Raw genomic sequence first — 22,113 nt, forward strand, 5'->3', positions numbered from 1 at the left:
TGGTTCACTGACGCAGGTCTGTTTTTCTGAACCCTTTAACATCTGACCCCTGTGGAGTTCATGGTGTAACATAGTACCCTATGAGCTTTTCTTCCCAAGGTGCTGTTGCTCTCAGACTGCCCCCCCCCCCCCCCCTTAGACGTTGGCCTGCAGTTTGTAGCGAGGGTGTGACCCGGTTGCTGGATGGATGAGTACATACTAGAGAGGTTAGGCATACATGTATTTGTTAGGAAGAAAAAGTGGTGGAAAAAGTGACTGTGCAGATAGGTTACTTGCAGGTTGACAGACACGTTGGGCAATTTTTGTTGTGCAAGACTCGTCTGTTATCAGTCAGGCCGAGGTCAGAGCTGATCACGCAGTGCTGACGTCGAGACGTCTTTCAAACTCCTCAGGAGAGGTGAATTTTACATAACGCTTTATGTTTAATGATGTATTACTGTGATTTTAGATTTTATTTTGATGTCTTTCAGCTTAGCTACTTCAATTAACAAACTTTTGTGCATTGTCAGGCTTCTTGTTTAGGGTTAATGTGTTATTTTTAACCTGACAATGCCGGCCCACAGTTGTCCCTTTTTTATTTTCAGTTTGCTTGAGACAGGTGTGATTTCAAGTAGGCTGTACAATTAATAGATGACGGCTGATGAACACACCTCTTGCTTGGCTGACCATGGCGTTTACTACTTACCTACTTACTCGAAAAACGTCACATTTCTTAAACTATTCACCCAATTAAGTTTCTGAATGAGGAAAAAAAAAATAGGCCATGTTGTTGCAGATTGAAGCTTATTATCTATCTCTCTGTTATCTTTAAAACCTTGTTGTTTGTAGTCTCAAGAGTCTGTGAGTCACGTCATCATCTAAAAACTCATCATTCCCTGTTTGGTCTGTCAAGCATCTTGTCAGGCTCAATCAACACTTAAGTAGATGTCTTCCAAACTTAAATGGCCAGACCAGTGCTGGGCTCTCCTCCCTATCCCTGTGTTGAATATTTTTACTCTGGCATTATAAGGCTGATATAAGAGATATGATGGAGGAGGTTGATATAAGAGATAACAGATGTAGAAAAAAGTTTGTTTCAGTCGTGACCAGACAGGTCAGAAAAAATAATCATGACTAAACATTTTAGTCAGCTTATTGGGTCTGCGCAGCGTGACATCTCTGACGCATGAATGAGGAATAGAAAACTTTTTAAAGGTATTTCTGCTTTTAATGCATCGAAGAATGACTGGAAAAATGGGGAAGGGACAGAGGAAGGAATGAAACACTCAAACACGTGATCTTTTGGGGACATCAGACATTTAGCACCGATTGTAAATGTAAACAAGAAAAAGTAGAAAATGTTATACTTTAGCATTCAGCAGAATTGGACTACATGGATCGTGGTGATTTTGGACAGAAAGAAAGAGTTCACCGGTTGAACTTGTGGTTGTTGGACACCGCATATTTTGTTTGGTCGAGGTGGAGTCGAGACAGAAGCCTTATCAGCGTGGCACTGGGAGTGTGTGTATGTATGTTTGTGCACACATTGTTTGGGTGTGTGTGTATTTACATGTGTTTGTGTGCGCGTACAAACATTTCCAGTATGGTTGGTATGCCAAGGATGCTCTTGTTGTAGGTGACAAAGCTGCTGCTCAGGAATTGGCTCTACTCCTGCTTGTTTTACTGTTGTCTTCTATTATACTACCTTACTGAATCAGTGAATTTTTAGCTAAGTTAGTTAGTTAGTTAACTGCGGAAATAAAATATTTACATAAGCTGTGTAAGAAAAACGTGATCTTATGAGGACATCTCACTAAACAATAAGACAAAGCAATTAAATGCAGGCAACAGAAATTAGATTTAATCAGCAAAGAAAAAAAATCAACACAAGGACTCTCTCGCTGATAGAGATAAAAGTCGAATGGTTCACACCTCTGTGCCATAAAGATGTCTCTGAGGTATTGTTTGTTAGCAAGGCAAAGTTGAAAATTCAAACAGAACAACAAATACAGGCCATGAAGTTAAATCTTTTTTTTTTTCATGAAGATAGTTGAACTTGGTTTTACCTCAGTTTTTACTTCAGCTTGCAGAAGTATATCGCAATTCACTTGAGACCCTTATGTGAAACTAGGGCTCAGTCTTAATCTGTTTTCTTTGCCACTCCTGCTGTTTAGGCCAATGCCAGAATGTCAGAGTTAATGAAGAGCCCATAGTGAATTTAAATCCTCACAAATACCCTGTTGTTACGTTTATCAAAGGAAGCTAGAACGAGATGAATATTGACACAAATTAAGCTGAGTAAATTTCTCCATCTTTGAAATAAGCTCAAGCTGCGTTTAAGAGTGAAATTAAAACACTTGGTTGTGAGTGTTAAGACTATGTTTAGCATGGGCTGAATGAGTCAATGTTAAGACTGTTGATCGCTACAAATTTTGAACATTTTTTTTTTTTCTTCTTTCTCTCCTCTCTTTAGGAACGTACCAGGTCATTTGACAGCTTCAACATGAACACTCTGGAGAGCTCCCTGATCGACATCATGAGGGCTGAGCAGGACACTCTGAAAGGTGAAGATGACAGCTGTCTGTCAAGCAAACACTAAGCAGATAACTAGCAATACTACAGCTTTCATTTTACACTGTATCAAGAGATGTGGCGCATAGCAGCTAATATCATGACATGCTATTGACATTTTCATTCACTGAAAATCTGTACACATTACGTAGTTTCGGATAGGAAGTAAATAGGTTGAGCAAGGAAGAGGACACTAAGCATCACACATATAGTCACATCTTGCATACTGAAAGATATGACATATTACCCAACATAATGATGACATGCTTATTAATACTACTTAGTTTAAAATTGGTTTCAAAATACAAATAGAATGGTCCAAAATAATGATTAAGCCCTTTAAAATCATCTCAAACATTTATAACAGATTGCAGAGTGTTGTTATGGCAACATATATACTATAAAGAAACTAACAGTAGTAAATTAACCCAACTGTAACATACATCAACATCAAACATATGTGGTAAAGACAAAGCGATCAGTAGGAGCGTTACACTGGAAGTTAGAGCTGATAACCGCTCACACATTCAGCCTTATTCACAATTTAACACCTCAGTTCTTAGCATAGAAGTTTCATTTCCTTCACAGATCAGATATGAAGACCTTGTGTGTCTTCTTTTGGTGTTATGATCACTATTGGAGATGTCCTAAACTGATTCTAAGGATCCCGGCATACGTAATAGATCAGTAGTGGCTAAAAACAAACCTGATTAAATGCCGATTCTTTCCAAGTCAGCCTGATAGTGTTCAGCTGTTGCCATTTAATGTTAATTCTGTGAGTAACTAGGTGACAGGTCCTGACAACTTGTCTGTTGTCTGGTTAAAGTCCTCCCTGTAAACCTTTGTCTGTATTTGGTTTATGAGGGAAAATACTTTTTGTAATTCCAACAGAGTGATACATCTTCTCTAGTAAAACTACTTAACTGATCACGTCATGTCAATTTCAGGATTCACATTCTCTCAGTTAAATTGTCCTTTATATCATACGTATCATTTAAGCATATAAACTTAATAGTTTTGAACTAAACCAATGGTCAGGGCTCCCCCACAAGCAGCCAGCCTGACCAGCTTTCATCAATGAGGTTCTTGTTGAAGTTTTTTTTGTTTGTGGTTGGTTCAAAAAGGAAACAAGGCTGGAGGTGTACGCGGCTTAACAGTTCTCAGAAAAAGACGAGTAGCTAAACAACCACCCCCACCAATGCTGGTACACAGCAGCCTTATTACACTTTGGCCTCTGAGCTAATACCTACCAACGAGCCAAAAAGAAGGAGGAAATTGATAATGTGAGTCAGTACAAACATATGAGCCTGACTACTTAAACTAACACTCAGATACATATTTAAGCAAGATTTAGGTAAATTTAAGTGCCGGATCGGACCTGGTATCAGTAGATACCCAAGAAAAAAAAACTAGATCGGTACGTCACACCTCTGTCTGTCTCTTCCTTCTCTCTGCTTCCTACTCTGAATTTCTAGACAAAAAAGTTATCTCAAAATTCATTTTGTGCCTGACTATGGTGCAGTGAGTATGACCTCTTTTTCTCATGCATTTTAAGAAGGAGGCGCAGAGGGAATACAGGGCTGACGGAGGCTTAGGCTTTGTGTTTAAGAGGGGATTTGTGAGAGAGATGGAAGGACTCTGTTTTGGACTCCCACTGAACTGAAGTTGCGGGCCATTGGTACTCTCCAATAATCACAGCTGCAGAGCCTCCCATTTTGACAGATGATGGCAATTTTATCATTTCCCTTAAAAAAAAAAGGAGTCTGGCACATTTGTAACACAATATGGATAGATGATTTTGAATTGTAATTTTATAGTTGTACTGGATGAATGTACTTATATATATATAAAAAAAAAAATCTCCCTCTCACCCCCCTCCCATGGGGGGTGGTGGTGTGTCTTCTTCAAGCTCGGGTCCTCTACCAGAGGCCTGGGAGTTATATATACATACATACATACATATACATATATACATATATATATAATATATGTGTGTGTGTGTTTGTGTGTGTGTTTTTGTGTGTTTGTGTGTTTTGATGTGTGCTTAGGTTTGGCTTTAAAAAATTGATTTTCCGATTCAAATCCACTATCGATTCATAAAATCCAAGATCAATCTTTTAATATATGTCTTTTTTCCTGTGGATTTTAAATCCGAAATGAATCCAGACATCTGCCTTTATGCTCGGCGGTGCTTTCAGTGGAGCAGCTTCTGCCACGTTCAACGAGATCTGGCCACGAGATCTTGTTGCGCACAAGATTTCGTTGTGCGAGATCTTGTTGAACGTGGCAGGAGCTGCTCCCCTGAAGGCACCGCCAAGCCTGTTGCTTAAAAGCTTTGTGAGACAATCACAGCAAAGTGCATGTTTTCCTGAGGTATTAGTGATGTTTACATTACAGTAGGTGTGTTTGTAGCCACCCTATTTACACTGGCTGCCAATCTAAAGTTGTTAATACACTGCACTAAAGAAAGTACATATCACTCAGTACTGACTGACTGAAGAGTCTATAGAGTTGCACTGTAACTGAAATATCTCTAACCGAAGGGATATCGAATCAGGACGTTGTGAATTAGAATTGAATCAGTTTGGGAAATCCAAATTGATACCCAGCCCTGTGTGTGCTTGTAGTTGTGTGTTAGTGTGATAGAGACTATGTAATGATGTTTCATGTATGTTTTTAGTGTTTTTGGTGTGTAACTGCACAGGGATCGCAGATGGAAATTAGCTAATAGCTAAATCTGGCATAAATCATCTCTCCTCATTTTGAGATTAATGTTTATTGTACATGGTCCTTGTTTAATAAAAACAGAGAGGACAGAAAGTGGGAGCTGACACTTGTAATTTGTTGAAAAAGAGAATTGCAAATTGGCCAAGATTTTAACTGACTTTGGTTATTGATTAATAACGTCTAGCCAATGTCAGTTATTGGTTGAATGTTGTTAGGCAACATCGGTTTATGGTAACAATAGCTAGTTTTATTTATTGTTTTAGAGGGTGTGACAGTAATTATAGATACAGAGGGCTCAGCTGACACGACATACTGTGGCCAGTACTGGTTACTGGTTGAGAGGGAGTTGCATTTAGGAGTGGTTCTGGTAATGATCAGTTTTTGAAAGAAAACACCTTGGATTTCTCAAGGTTTTAGTGGAGTTTAAAGGATTTGGGTGGGGCACGGGGGCTTGATTAATAAGGTCTAATTCTTAGTGGTTTAACAACCACAAGGCTCAATTATTATATTGAATGTATACATTGTTATGTTCTAAGACAGCCATGTAAAACACCTACCAGTTTCCCTACCCAGAATAACAAGATGAGTGAAAACTCCGAGCTCCAGACACTTCACTATCACCTCATATTTATTTCAGCCTAACACCCACTAGGCTCAGCCACATCCAGCTGTGATCTAATGTTCTGCTGTCAAACCTCAGTAAATCTTCCCTCAGTATTAGGAGAGGAAGACTGGAAGGTTACCTCATTAGCCACGTTTTGGTATCTTAGCTCCAGCTATGCTGGCACAGATTCCTGCGACTGTTAGATCCAAGAGCTTGGCACCAGAAGACAAAATGAATTTTGTTCTAAATTGAAAACCACAAACTTCTGCTTCTTTACGAGTCAAACCATGTAGGTTTATGAAATTATGATGAAATTACATATAGTTTAGCAGAAGTTATTTTAGCCCCCAACTTCCTGTAATAGTTAAATGTGAAGTCCATTTGAGTTACAGCTCTGTTTATCTTTGTGGAGTAAAGATAGACTTGTCTGGCAGTGTTTATCAATTCATTCAGTCGATTATATTGTATCACAACATGTTTATCTTTACTCTCTTGACCTCCATCTTTCTTCAGCTATCCTCGTCCTCTGATTTGTCCTTTTACACCACCCCATTTTTTTTAGTGCTTTCACATGATGCATCACCCCATATCCCATCTCATATCCTTATCCTTTTTTTGTCTCGTAGCCCTTGGCCTGCTACAAAAATATTATACTATTTGTTCCTTGTTTTCATAATTACAGTCCAGACTTGTACAATGCTGTGCTCAGTGTAGCAGTAAATTAAGTGAGTCTCTCTCTTTTCCCCTCACAGCAAAGTAAAAAGAAAAACATAGTTACAGCACATTTGCTTTAAACACTGACTCTTCTCCAGGCCAACTGTCTCTTGCTGTCTCCTGCTTTCTGTCGCACACTACATGCATGCACACATAAAAGTAATAAACACGGACAGCATGCATACACAAGCGCGTTTAGAGACACATTAGCATGAGCACAAATTTCTCCTTTCCAACGGAACGTATTGAACAAAGTGAGAGCGATGAAGCAAAGGGAGGCAGGCGAGACAAAATGTCTACAGTAGAAGTGGCTTTGAATCTCTTCCAGCATTGTCTTGACTGACAGAAAGGATCTCTCTGTTCAGCCACCACACACACACACACTCACAAACACACACACACACACGCCACTATGTTGTATGTGCTTGTGCATGCGCTTCAGCTGTTCCTGTACTGTACATGTACACAGCCGGCAGCATACAAACAAGGTTCATATAGCGGGCACACACCACTCTGCGTGGGTATACAGGGATGTGGTGTACTTCCGTGCGTGCATACATGCTCCTCAAACGCTGTTAACGACGCTTAAAATCCAATATGACGGGTTGTGCTCAGACGGACTTTTTTTTTTGGGGGGCCGTGCACCTGTCAGCACATATATTATGAAGCTGAATTACAGAGAGAGAACTAAATTCTGCAGAAACTTGTCTCTGTTAGCAGGTGTCGTTTGGCACCTCTGATTTCATTTTGATTAAACTCTGACAGAGAGAACTTTGTATTTCGATGCCCATTATGTTCAGACTGTGATGAACGTGCTCGACTTTCTATAGTTTTGATGCAGCGCTTGAAGCTACGGGTGGTCCGCCCTGGTTTCTGTGGTCTGTGAGTCCTAGTTCTATTTCATGCACCACATCTACTGTGGGGCTCAATAGGCGAGGTGTGGGGGAGGGGCCAGCCCATTTCCATGTGACCGAGGCATCAGAATGCACCAATCATAGGGCGGTCCGTGCCCATACAACAATGGCTGTACTCTTTCAGCTCTTTCATCTCATTATCCCTCCGCAGCAAGCGGGCCTTGCATAACTTTGAAGCTTGTTTGGCATCATAACATGTATTTGTGTCGGTGCGGGTGCGGGTGTGTGTGTGCGTGTGCGTATTTGCGTGCGAGATGGGCCTGGCAAGTAGCTCAATGTAAAATGTATGATATGAGGCTCAGAGAGAGGGAGGCACAGATAGGGAAATGGAGGTCGATGAGAGGGAGAGAGATGGTTGTTGTCCCACAGATGTAGTCTCTAATGAGTCTGAGGTGGAAGCAACACTCAGTGTGCTCATAGCTGCCATAGCCGAAGCCTACTGTATTATCATTCTTAATGAAGTCTCTGAAACACCCAATGTTTAATAAGTGCTGCTGTATAAGCCAGCTATTTCCAAACGAAACCTTATGTGCAGATTTATTCAAATAGCAGCCATCAGCAAAGTAAATCTGTGCTCATGTAGCAGTAATGAAGAACATCATTTTGCCAAATTTGGAGCTGATTCACTGATAGTGGTGCTATCTTGCCTCTCAGATTGTTTGTCTATGATTTGTGTTGTTGCCATTTTATGATTTGCATTTGATCACAGACATTTTGCTGTTAAATCTCAAATCGGGCCTAAAACACTGACCTTCACATTAATACAAAAATCCATTTAGGGGAATATTATCTGGAGGCTATACAGTCATCAAAAGAGAAACTCCTGATGTATTTGCATCTTCCTTCTTCATTCTTAATGAAATATAGATGTTTTTGTTTAGAATAATGAGGTTACTCAGCTTCCATTATTCCATTCGCAGAGAGGCGGGCGGCGCTGGAGTAACGTCAAAACCTCTTGATTTATTTCAATGACGTTAACACTCATTATTTCGCCATCTGTCACATTTAGTAATATGTAGGCCCAACAATGTTAAATATTTCTATTCTGTGTCTCCGTGTGTAGGTCGCCTGGGGTTCCCCCATCCAGGAGGGGACAACCCGCTGCCCCTCAATGGTACGTATGACTCAGGTTTTCAATGGCCTGCTAACATAAAAAATTAGGGGTGAACAACAGGAGCTGAAAAGATTGTGTGCAAGATTTAAAAGGCTGAAAAAAAGTCAAAGCTTTAAAAGTCAATTTAAATCTTCAACGATCATTTAAAACATCTTCTGATTGAATGTCAAGCTGTAAAGCGGGTGAAGATAGTTGGAATGGTGTAAGATAACCTTGAGTGTTTGTGTCCGATAATGTTGGAGCCTCGTGTGCCCTTGCTTTCCATCCAACCAAAAATGTAGTGTGTCTCCTCTGTGCCCCTCTGCTTTATAAATGTCCAAATAAAATCAAATCTCCAACACCCTATTCACCCTCTTAAAAGTAGTTTTAACTAATGAGAGTTGTTGTGGATGACCTTTCTCTTTGTTTGTAACTTCTGTCGGGTCCTTTCCTTTCATTTGACCGTTGATACAGTTTCCCTTTAAATAAATAAATGGATAAAGAGGGGAAGGAGTGGGTTTTGATGCCAAGAAATAAGTGAGAGGATGGGGGGTGGGGGGGTGGATTGAAGGATCAAAACAAGAGAAACGGGACTAGCTATATGTGTTTCAGTTTAGCTCTTTCTAAGAAAACCTTCTTTTCCTGTAAATCATTTCTCTTTAGGGTTTTACTGTATGTTTGATACAAAATGTGAGGCTCTTTTGTCCTTTTTTAAAATTTTGTTTGACTTTTAAATATATTCCTTCATGCCTGTGTTTCAGAAACATGAAGATGGCACCTTTAATTTCTCAAAGCACATTCTTTGACCCTTGCCTCCTTATATATATATGGCCCTAATACACAGAAGAAAAGAATACCTTTAAACTGTATATAAATAACCATGCCAATCCTTTTGACATGCTTCGGTTTAATATTCAGCTACCTCTCTCTTGCCCTTGCACACACTCTCCCTTTATCATTGTGTAATTGTGTTGTTGTAGCTTTTGCTCTCTGGTCTTGGGCCAGGATGTAAAACAGGAGAGGCCAGTAGTTTCTTCACGAGATCACAGGGTCACATGGGCGGATCACATGGTCAGGAGCTGTCATCAAGCTCTGAGACAGATGGTGCCAGCGGATAGGCAGGATTCAGAGGTTGCACACCAGCTCTCTTTTCTCTCTCTCTCTCTCTCTCTCTTCTCTCTCTCTCTCTCTCTCTCTCTCTCTCTCTCTCTCTCTCTCTCTCTCTCTCTCTCTCTCTCTCTCTCCCCCTTTCTCTCTCTCTCATAAACATACACAGATTGCATTCCTCATTCTCCTGATGTCTGTCTCTCTCACGCTCACTCTCATTTTCTCTCACCCCCACACAGCTTTTTATCAGCTTGTTTCTCCATCTCTTTCAATCTATTTTTCTCTCTCTCTCTCTCACACACACACACACATACACACACATCTTTTTATAGCAACCCTCTGCTCTCTTTCAATCTGCTTTCCTGTCTCTCTCTCTCTCTCTCTCTCTCTCTCTATCTCTATCTCTATCTAGCTCTCTTTGACCTTCTCCCAGAGTTAATGTCCATCTGGGTTGGAAAGTCCACTGAGGGAGCTGCGGATTATTGCTTGTGTGTTCTGGCCACTTCTTCATCCTCTCTATGTTCTTACAGTTTTAGATGGATCAATGCTGCAATTTCTCCAGTATCCACATTTTAATTCATTTCACTTCAGTTCTGTGCAAAGAAACATTATTTTCTAGGGAGAATATTAAATAGAATGAGGAAAAGGAGCACCTTCCTGTGTACACGTATCACAGTGAACTGCATTGTGGACTGATGGACCTTTTTACTAGATCAATTTTAGGGGTAGAAATGGGAGTTGGATTTCTGCTGCATGAGTAAGAAAAAAAAAACACCAACTCCTTTTTACTTTTAAGTGATGTAACGGAAAGATCAGCAACTAACACTATTGTTTTCCTCGAAGTGCCCCTTGCGGTTGCCATGGTCACACAGCGGCTACCTGGAAAAGTTGAACAATCGTCAAGTAGGGTGACAGAGGCAGATAACTGTGCGCACACACACACACACGCACGTGAGGGTGGTAGTCATCCTCTGTGCCTTCCTGGCGCAGGGCTGCTGTCGTGTTTGCACTGGAAACAATGGCGGTCGCAACGGTAACAGCTTGCTGTCACAGATGCATTGTGTTTGACAGTCTAAAGCATGACTGTTGTAGAGCCAAACTTTTACCATGAGTGCAGCAAATCACATGTTGTGACATTGCTGGCCACACTCAAATAGAAAGTTCCAGAAACACTTTATGTTAGCTGCTCTGTTATTACTTTGGGCAGTTTCATTTGGTTTATTGTTGAAGTTAGCCGCACTAGAGCTTCCTCTGCACTGGTATCAGCAACAGAATCTAACAAAAGCACCGTGAAAGCTTGGTTCATAGTGACATACTGGATAAATTTCAGTCTTGTTTCCGTCAGTGAGGCTGCTATCGTTAGGGTCATATCTTGTTCGGTTTTAATGCTGATGTCAGTTCTACTTGACCTTAATGAAGCATTTGATTCTGTTCAGAGAATCATTGTGGTTCATTTGACTAAAATTGTCCTTGATTATCTGTGGGGTGACTCAAGGTTCAGTCCTTGGACCACTTGTTCTCCTTTTATATGATTCTGGGTCATAATTAGAGAGTGGGACATCACTCTTGACTGCCATGTGCATTAATACACAGTTGTACTTTTCAGTCGAGTTTAGCAAACTGGTTTCACAACTGTTTAGCCAGTGTTATGAAACTGTCTAACAATTTCTGGCAATTAAATTCCTCTGAAGCTATTGCCCTTGTGATGGGCCTTGAGCATGTGTCTGCGCATGCCTCACTTCTTTTTGTATTTCCTCTGCAGGGGCCCACAAATGTGACCTTGTCTCTCAAATTCAGCACATTAAACCTGTCTTGAATAACTTGGGAGTCCCATTTGACTTAAAGCCTCAATTTTGATCAGCAAATTTGAAGCATTTCCAGTCATGTTTAATTTATAAAGGAACATTGTGAAAATTAGAACAATATAACATTTCTGTGATACAGAGAGGATTAAACAGGTTTTTATTTCATCCCCCTAATGCCTTTTTTTTATCAGCAACTACATCAAGGCTTTTAATACTGAATGAGTATTTTTGTGCTGGAAATGAGGCATTTAAATAACGTCATTGGAAACATATTTGCAGGACTATGTAAAAGCTTTTACAATTATCCTTTACATACTGTGAAGCTTGTAACTACTGCAGACTGCTTACTCATTTTCAGAGCAGTTGAAGTAGAAAAGGCACAAAAGCCTCTTTTCTGTCATTGTTAGCTTGCCTCAGTAGGCTATTCTTATTTTCTGGGTTAAGGTGAAGATTACTGTGTTTTTGAATCGTTTCTTAAAACATACATGTACTACAATACCTTTTCTATTTTATCTCTTTTCTCTCTAATGTTGTCATTCCAAATCTTATATTTACTTCCGTTACGCTTTTATTGCTGTTGAAATTCTTATAATATAATTTGAATTGTTAGTGTTTTACTGATCTGTCCTCTGTGTCTTTTTATCTCTTTGAATTTTGAAGTGTTGTGTGAATAATCAGGTGACAAGTGTCCACCCTGAAATGTGCCAAACATCCCCATCCTTTTTTGAAATACAGTGAGATAAAATGATTGTGTTGACATAATGATCAAGCTAGAAGTCATTACCTTCCCTCACTCATGCCTTTTACCACATCCCTTCAAAATATAGACTTTTTTTTACTATGAAAAAACAAACTGGTACTTTATTCTCTACTCTAGTGTTGATTAAAGTGTTATGGTGACAGTTCCACGGGCTGATTATGATTCATGGCTGATTAATGAGAAGGAGGGCAGGCAGGCGGGCAATGGAACATCCTTCCATTGTCATGAACCACCTGGCACTTTTATTGGTACAGTGTATTATGCATCTTTTATAATCATCCTCTTCTTTGATTTGTCCTTATTCCACATGCAGCCAGGAATTATAGCAGGAGACGAGGTAAAATATAATCGTGTCACTTTTTCAGAATACATTCAACTCTCTAGGTCTCAATATTTTGACGTATTTTGTGACGTTAAGCCGTGCTGTTATGATTTTATTGGTTATGGGGCGTTTGGTTTGTTGTTAAATGAATGCTCTTAAGTTTTGAATGACCTTGCGCTTTGTGTTTGTACAGTGAAGTGACATGTTTGTCTGCATGACCCTGTAAGTGTCGAGCCTTGTTATGAGCTCGTGAAGCTATGCTTGACTTTGCTTTTTCTCATTTTCACGCACATTTTGCAGGATTATTAAGTCAGACAATACAAGTTGCTAGTGTCACATTTAGCTGCAAGTTAATGAGGCTGAGAGACACACAAAGTGGTACTATGTGATTTACACACACACACACACACACACACACACACACGCTGCAACGGAAGCACAGACACATGGCCAGGCACATGGCCAGTCACGCACACACGCACACACAAATGCACACAGCACATACTGTAAGCTGAGGCTAACTCCCTCGCATAAATCTTTATAAAGCAGCTCAGGGCAGGTTGTATAGGAGCAGGAATAGGCCAGGGAGGGCTTAACCTCTACACACACACACACACACACACACACACAAACACACTTGCACAAACACGCACAGTTCACTATTTAAATTGTGCACTGAGAGGACAACTGTGTGTGTTTGTGTGCTGTGGAGTCATCCATAGACGGTATAGTTGCTCAGAGTGACGCATAACATGACATTCTGTACATGTCTTACTCCCTCCCCCCCTTCCTGTTCAGTCCATTTCAGTTTTGGATATGTCTCATTACCACTTGACTTTCTTAATATGTCTGTATCTTTTTCTCCTTATTTTATTTAATGAGCTATAAATGATTTATGATTGATTTTTAGTTTAACATGAAACTAGATGTTTTTATCTCTTACTAACCTTTGTGTGCTGTATGTTCCTCTTCAGTCCTCTTTGTGTTTATTCCCCTTCAGAGAGCAGTGTTTTCTTGATAGTCTTAAGCTTTTGAACACATTAGCAGATGTTGAAGGGGTCTTGAAATACCTGGTGCAACATTTCAGTCTCACCAGTGGGTATTAAAGCCACACAGTGCTCAAGGAAATGGATTAAATATGATCTAATGCGTCAGTGGTACTGTGTATTACATGCTACTAACATGCCTAAAACATGTCAGATCAAGGAAAATCTGAAATGAATACTCTGCTTCTTTCCCTTTCACCCAGCAACAGCTGGATGACTCGACACAGTGAAAAGTGAAGAAAAAAAAAAAAATGCTAGTTCTCAACTCCTAGTTCTCTCCTCAGGAAATAATCCTTTCCTGCTCTCCTCTTCTTCTTTCCTCTCAGGCCATTCCTCTCTCTTCCCCATGGAGGACGGTTTCCCTGATGACGAGCGTGGTGATCAGGGCCTCGCAGGCCTGGGATCTCCACACTGCTTTCCGCACCAGAATGGAGAGCGCGTTGAACGCTACTCACGCAAGGTCTTTGTGGGAGGGCTGCCCCCAGATATAGATGAAGGTACAGTAGTTACATTAAGATCAAAAGGATTACATTTCTGGGCTATCTCAGACAGGGCGGGATGTATTTTCAGCAATGATCTATACTTAGAAGGTCTTACTGTACATTGAAGGATACTTAACGGTGAAATCTGAGATGGGGCATTTCCTGTAAATCTCCTTAAGTGTTTTCTTTTAAAAACCTGTGGACTTGCCAGTCAACTTGCATTTTGTTTGCTTGATTTCAGATGAGATAACAGCCAGTTTCCGGCGTTTTGGACACCTGTTTGTGGACTGGCCTCACAAAGCTGAGAGTAAATCTTATTTCCCCCCCAAAGGTATGTTAAATCCTCATTGCAGTCTCTTCGTATTGTGCTAGTTAATTGTTTACTGTTTTAACCAATTCCTGTTCGAATTCATCACTAAAAAAAAGATGGGTTTCAGTCGTTAATTTGGTGTCTTTGTCTCCGGTGAGAGAAAAAGACAGGATTTAGGATTCTTTGGCACAGCGCTGTTTGTAAGCATCGTATCTGTGTACTGCCACTATCAACATGTGTGCATCTACATCGACACATGTGCCTTCAGGATATTATCTGAAGCGTTTTGTAAGCATGTCTAGACTGTTTGCGTGTTTCTCTGTGTTTGTAAAACCTTATGGCCTCCTGCTGTGAATGCAGAATGTCATGATCAGACACACAGTCACAGTAATCGGCATGCTTGATTCCAACATGATTCTTCGTCAATACTTAGTGTCCACAGCACCATGAATAACCCCGCTGTATTTCGTGCAGGGTACGCCTTCCTGCTGTTCCAGGATGAGAGCTCAGTGCAGGCTTTGATCGATGCCTGCATCGAGGAGGATGGGAAGCTATACCTCTGCGTGTCCAGCCCCACCATCAAAGACAAGCCGGTCAGTTGGAAGCACAAACACAACCATCTGCTCACATCATGACTTCACAAGCAGCTGAATTTGTGTTTACGTGTGTATGAATCTGTGTGTGACAGGTCCAGATCCGCCCGTGGAATCTGAACGACAGCGATTTTGTGATGGACGGATCTCAGCCTCTGGACCCGAGGAAAACCATCTTCGTAGGAGGTGTCCCTCGTCCTCTCCGTGCAGGTATCCTTCATTTTCCTGTTTGTCTTTTTACACAAGACTCTTTCCACCAGGAGAATTGACAGCAACTGAGTGTTTGTAATGACAACACGTACAATTGAAGTATACAGTGTATACTGTGCATGCGGGTTGTATCACGTGTTCGCTATCATCTCTGTCCTGTATTTTCTGCCATTTTTAAAAGGCCTTTAAGATGTTCTCAGTAGTTGTACATGTATGTAAAAGGGTAAACAAAATGAAATACAGGTGAATGTTTCTTCTGTTTTCAGTACATCCCTTCATTTTATACTTGTGTTTATAAATCACAAATAAGCAACACCTAGTAGCCAGTGTTCACTTCCCTTGCTCCATTTCTTCCCGATTATGTATTCATAATAAACATTAAACCAGCTAGAGGCTAGAGCTAAAAAGAGGCACTGTGCTGCTGAAATCGGCTTTGACCTACACCAGCCCTATCAGGAAGTACTCTCTGAGGCACACTGTGCCGTGTAGAATATTAAATTCCTTTTTATCCTGATAGCGGTGTTTTGTGTACTGTGTGTTCGTGTTTTCTGCACTGCTGGTAGCTGTGCTTTAGACTTCTGTAGCTGTGGTAATGACCAAGGTCATAAGGCCCTGCAAGTGCATTCAGTGTTTTATCACACTGTCTGATATTTGGGTCTAAATTTACATGTAAAAAAAATCTGCATATTAGACAACGCCATTTATGTTTTAACAAGTAAAGCTGCACTATAAATGTGCTGGGTCGTCTCCTCCCAATTTGCATATTTGGTCATTTCTGAAGAAAGAACACAATAAAGACTGAAAATAAACTTTACTGCAGCTGTTCATGGTGCACTGCTCTCATATTTGCCCCCATCAAACTCTGCTGACCTTTAATCCATCTGTGCTGATGGCTGAAGCTCTCAGATCAACAACCCTCATCAACTTAGTGTGTGGTGTGTTTGTGTACACTGGCTACATGGGCATGAGTTTATGTATTAAGCCTGCGCGTGTGTGTGTGTGTGTGTGTGTGTGCACATTATTGATGGGTTTTGCTAGTTTATTATTGCGTTCATGTCTTTTTTGTGAATATTTTATTGAGCTATTTCTGTCTTTTTTTTTCTCTGTCTGCAGTTGAGCTGGCCATGATCATGGACCGCCTGTACGGCGGGGTTTGCTACGCTGGCATCGACACAGACCCTGAGCTGAAATACCCCAAAGGAGCGGGGCGGGTCGCCTTCTCTAATCAGCAGAGCTACATTGCTGCTATCAGTGCTCGCTTTGTACAGCTGCAGCATGGAGAAATCGATAAACGGGTGAGTGCTAAGAAAACAGAACTCAGGGTTTTTCAGTCTCCCCTTCTGTCTTCATTTGTCTTCTTTCACCTCACTTCCTGTTTCAGTTTCTCTCAAACTCTCCTCGCCTTTGCACCATTTGTACAAAAGAGAGGAGGAATAGTTTTGTTTAGGAAGGAAAACCGTGACATGTCAGGAGAAAGGCCTATGCACCTGTTTACTGCATGTCATGACTTCACTCAGTCATTCACATAGTGTACAGTTGTGTGATGTGTGTGTCTGTGTGCACACTTATAAGCCGAGGCTATCAATGACTTACCCACTGCTGTCAGCAGCCAAAGAATTACAGTAATATCTGTGGGTCTATCACGCAGCTTACAGTTGCCTGTAATTTACACAGATATCACTCACATTTGCACAGCAGAGAAAAGCGAACAAGATAACTTGAGCAGACATCCAAGAGTGAAGAAGTAACATCATAGTGCAAAAAAAACTGGAATAATTGTACGCTGCTCCCTCATTTGCATAATTGGTGTTCAAATTTAGTAGACAGGGTGCCTTGGCGACATTCTCTTGCTAATAGCACAATCCCTCATCTCTGAGCAGTTGTAAAAAGCATGTAAGTGGTGTTTTGAATTGCAGAATTCAAGAGAAAAGGGAGTTTGAAATCCACTAATTTCAACATCCCAAGGAAGTCAGTAGCGCTATCTAACAACCTCATAAAATCCTTTGTGATAATTTTCTAAGCAAACCATGTTTTCATTTCCTTTTAGTTCATTTCCTGTAAATATGCTGGAAAACATCTCGTAGACACTGTAGAATTAAGATTTATAAAGGAAATAATATTTTAAAAAATCTAACTGTATTCCCGCCTCTGACTGCAGGTGGAAGTGAAGCCATACGTGCTGGATGACCAGCTGTGCGATGAGTGCCAGGGAACTCGCTGCGGCGGGAAGTTTGCACCCTTCTTCTGCGCCAACGTCACCTGTCTGCAGTACTACTGCGAGTACTGCTGGGCGGCCATCCACTCACGCGCAGGACGAGAGTTTCACAAACCCCTAGTGAAGGAGGGAGGCGACCGGCCCCGTCACATCTCCTTCCGCTGGAACTGAGCGGACGACAGAGAGGGAGAGGCAACAGGGGAGCAGGAGGGCAGGTAGTGCAGGAGTCGCAAATCATTGTACAAATAAATGCACTTTTCTGTTGCTGGTTCCTTTTTGCTCTAATTTCAACAAACCTTTTTCTCATTTTTTTTTTTTAAGTTAATATATATCTATATTTTGAAGATAGAAAAGAAAAACTGGAATTGTATCCAAATATGTCCAGCAAGGAAAAAAGATGTGTAACATAATTTTATTTATGCGTTTTGATTTTTGAAATATTTTTATTAGTTCTCAAAAAAATGCATATATAGGAAAGTTTGAGGTGTGATATGGTACTCTGCTATTCAATTGACATATTTTTCTTAACAATGTATTTGATTTTAATTTTGATACAAGAGGCCCCGAGATAAATCCTCTTCATTTGACATTTGATTGACTTATTTTGTAGCAGAGCTGTTGCTTTATATTCTGTGAGTCTCCGGAGCAAACGCTATTGAAACAGGATATGATTGGCTATTTATTTCTGAGAGGTTAATACAAGAGGCTCCAGAGCATATGTGAATTGAAAAAGGTGTTGCTAAAGAAGAGTGCACTTATTTCAAGTTCAAAGAGTGCAGATAAACAGTATACGAGACCCTTAGTTGTTAACCAAAGCTGAATCGTAATTAACTTTGAAGAACAGAGAGGGCCCACTGCAGAACGAAATGGACTCTTTTTCCCTCCCAGATCAAAATGTTTGATCCTCTCTTTTTATGATTTTCCGAGACCATACAAATATTTTGATGTTACTTGAAAATCGCGACAAAATTTTAGCAACACACATTTGGGTTTTGATCTCCATTTTGACATGCAAAAACTAATACCTCAAACTCAGCTGCTAATGTGCCGAATACAGTTTAAAGAAAAAAAAAAAAAAGCAAGAAAGAAAACATCAACACCCGCTGGTGTTCTCCTTTCCTTAGAACTATAATCAAAGGGAAGTGATGCAACTGGCAGAGTGTGATGTGACTGGCACAGTTTTGTACTCACTTGCTTCATCACCTCCTTATTTTTGTAATCAAACCCAGGGTTGTGCTAGGGACGGAGCAGAGCATCGTACAGTACAGAGTGTATTAGGGGAATGTATGGCGTAGGGAGGCTACAGGAGAGACAGGCTTACTGTTTGAAGAGACAAGTCCAACCCCCACTCCCCCCCTCCTCATGTCTGCCTGCGGCCTCTACTGCTAAGCTAGCAGCTAACTGAGAGTAGGGCCTCATTCGTGGATCGAGATCCCAGCTGCACACAGCGGGGTTCGGATCCAGATCTTTCAGGACTGAGGTTAAGGTAACTCCTCGAGAAAAGGCTGGTTAAGTGATCACCTTTTTATTGCAGTTTTTTATGGGGCTACCACCAAAATGGGAAATGCCTGTCTTTGTTAGTTTAAAAAAAAAAAAAATGCATTTGTGCAATTCTCCCAAGTCTTTAATGAAAAAGCTCTACTTCGCATCCAAGAGTCGGCTACATTTTAGTGAGAGAAGCAATTAAAGTTTATCTGATTTCCGAATCGTCAGCACACGTTTGAGTCATGGAGGGGATCTGCCCTCTATCCTTTCTCCTGCCAAGCTAATCCAACTCAGCATCCAGTGTTTTTGAAGCATAAATGAAGATAGTCTCTGCAGTGTGCTCTACTACTACATACTTGTGACCCACATGCAGTTTGCTCTTGATAACAAGATTGCAGGTCCAGTAGGTTTCACCCAGTGGCTTTTTTTGGGAACCAAAGATGGCTGTGCAGTAGTGGGTCATACTGTAGCTCATTTCCTGTTTAGGTTTTTTATTCTTATTTTCTTTCTTTCTCATTTCTTCAAGGATGTTTTTCTTCTTTTAAAAAAAAAATCTGTCACTTCTACCCAGTTTTGCTTAACTGTTAAGCCCTGATGGACTCCAGCAAACCAAAGATTGGCCTTGAACATGATATATTTATATATATACATATATATATATTTGACAGTGCAGTCAAAACCCATTAGAACACCAGTGGAAAAACAACAGGGCTTACAGACAGACACACACACACACACACATACACACACACTCACACACAAGGCCTCACACTCTCCATAGCTCAAAATGGAGGTGTCCGCTCATAGGCACTAGTTTTTTGTTTTTTTTTTTCTTTAAAAATCTCAAATAGGTCTGCGCGTTTGGGAAAATTAACATAAAGTGGACATTCACGCGGCGAAAGTAAAACTAATCCTCACATTTGTTTGACGTCTTAAGTCCTACTAGCCGAGCATTTAAATATGTCAGGGAGTTAGTAAAGAAACTTGATTACACAACACACACTAGTGAAAAAAAAACGTATCCTCATATCGGCGTGGTGTCGTTGCACCAGTTTTGCACCCTGGACATTAGTTTTGTGGGTGTGGTGGGTGAGCATTTTAGAAGTTAAAACACTTTGTGAAGAATTTGCTGTTAAATGAGATGAAAAAAAAAGATTATTTTATACATGGCCTGCTGATTTTTGGTACAGTGTTTTCTAGCTAAATTATTTTGTCATGCACATATAAACATTTATTATGCACTACTTTTCTAAATATTTTTTCTTTTTCCAACAGTCATTTTAGGCACATTTTTCACAAATGGGGAAACTCCTTTTTGCAATACCTCAATTTTTCACATTGTGAAAGGTAGCTTTTGTACTTTTGTTACTGAAAGATCTGCATATATGGAAATGTTCATTTTAAGAAAAAAAAAGTTGAGTGATTTCAATATATATTATTTTCAATTATGCTTTTTATACATTTCAGTGCTGAGGAATCTTTACAACTAAGTGCGCACTTGTGTTGATGCGACTTCAGATCTGCAGAGGAGAGACCAAAGTGTATCGCTCTCTTGGTCTAACCTTTTCGTACACTAGATGTTTCCAGTCAATCTGGTCAAATAACAGCATGGCGAGAAAAAAAAAATATACCAGTTGTAATTTGAAATTGATGTTAATGTCTCTAAACATGGCTATACTAGTTGGAAAATGGTAACTTCTGTCTTGGTTTCCTCTCCATAGATGGAGTATAACTTATTATAAGGAGAATGCAAAATTTGGCTCACGCTTAACGCTGAATCTCGTATCACAAGAATGGATGTTTGGTGTTTAGATATTTTAATATTTGAAAAAAAAAAAAGTATATATATATATATTCTTGAACTTGCCAACTAGCACCTATTATAATCCTTAGCATGCATGACAAAAAAAGAGAAAATGACAAGTACATAAATTAGCTATTAAAATTAATTGTTGTGGTGTGCACCAAATGTTTCTCAACTATTAAGTTGTTAAGGACACCCCAAACCCACTCTCACCTCACCTCACCCCCCAGCCCCAAGCCCCAACCTTTCCCTTCCCCACGTGTTGATCTCCTCGCTTCCCCATTCGCAGACCTCTGCAGGATGCACATGACAGAGAGATAAGACGAGAAACAAGACAGAAACTAACTTTAAATCGATTTTTGGCAGTGCAGGACTTTGAGCATCCTTATAGAACACTGTTTAAAAGACTTGAGAACTCATCCCCGCTGTCTGTCGAGGTGATCTTATATAGACCTATCTGGAGGAAGGGGAGCTTAAAGACTTGAATGTGGTAAATGTTGCAAGTTAACTTCAAGTTGTTATGTGCAATACTTCTTTTGAACCTTTTTCCAGATAAAGACTCTTTGCAATGTAATTCTTTAATGCCATTTTTAATTGCAGACATTTAATTAAAGAAGATGTTAATATGTTTTTCACAGTCATTTTCTACTGTTATTGTAATCCTTTTCATGCTGGTGTTTGTAAAAAAGAAAAGAAATCAAACTATTTGTACTAATATAAATAATTGAAGTTATTTTTAAAACATTAAAGGTTTTGTGCTCATTTGCTTATTTTTGTTTATTTTAAGCTACTGTGATTGATTGCATTGTAATTATTAGGTCAACAATGTATTTAGCTGTTTATTGGTATATTTTTAATTGGAATGTATAATTGATTTTTATAATTTTGATCAGATTTTTGTTATATTTTTGAGGTGAAGCTTTTAATATGTTAAAGTGTCTAGTTTTTACTAATTGCTATATTGTGCTCCACAATATATGGTTCACATTTTCTGAAGGAAAATAAATATTTAAATATTTGTCTGTCAATGATGTTACTTAATGGCAAGATTTCAATAGTTTTTAACTGTGTATGGGAAGGTTGTTGTATTTATTAATAGCATTTTTTACTTAAGATATCACCTTAATTTTTATTGTCATTTCACTTTATAAGTTCCTATTTTTGTATTTTCCTTTCTAATTAAGTTATGTAATACGGATATGTCCATATTTCTAGGAGTTGGTCTGTAGAAGTGCTAGTGAAACGAAAAAGAAAAATCTAATGTTATTTAATTGTTTGCAGCCAACTATTTATAACAGTATGCATAATTTTTAAATATTTGTAATGTGAAATGTTGAATGAAATAAATCTTAACTGTGATGAAAATATGTGC

At 39.7% G+C, this 22,113-nt stretch overlaps 1 protein-coding gene across 1 annotated transcript in view; it reads left to right on the plus strand.

The window, feature by feature from the left end:
* cpeb4b (cytoplasmic polyadenylation element binding protein 4b) overlaps window positions 1-22,108 on the plus strand; it is a 33,872-nt gene extending 11,764 nt beyond the window's left edge. Inside the window, exons 3-10 of the mRNA XM_044370053.1 lie at window positions 2,453-2,543; window positions 8,573-8,623; window positions 13,969-14,139; window positions 14,366-14,455; window positions 14,909-15,027; window positions 15,123-15,237; window positions 16,351-16,532; window positions 17,396-22,108. Of these exons, the coding sequence (XP_044225988.1) occupies window positions 2,453-2,543; window positions 8,573-8,623; window positions 13,969-14,139; window positions 14,366-14,455; window positions 14,909-15,027; window positions 15,123-15,237; window positions 16,351-16,532; window positions 17,396-17,623 (1,047 nt within the window). The 3' untranslated portion in view covers window positions 17,624-22,108. The remainder of the gene's footprint in view (window positions 1-2,452; window positions 2,544-8,572; window positions 8,624-13,968; window positions 14,140-14,365; window positions 14,456-14,908; window positions 15,028-15,122; window positions 15,238-16,350; window positions 16,533-17,395) is intronic.
* The last annotated feature ends 5 nt before the right edge of the window (window positions 22,109-22,113 follow it).

This window comes from Thunnus albacares, chromosome 13 (assembly GCF_914725855.1).
Source record: "Thunnus albacares chromosome 13, fThuAlb1.1, whole genome shotgun sequence".
Classification (NCBI taxonomy): Eukaryota; Metazoa; Chordata; class Actinopteri; order Scombriformes; family Scombridae; genus Thunnus; species Thunnus albacares.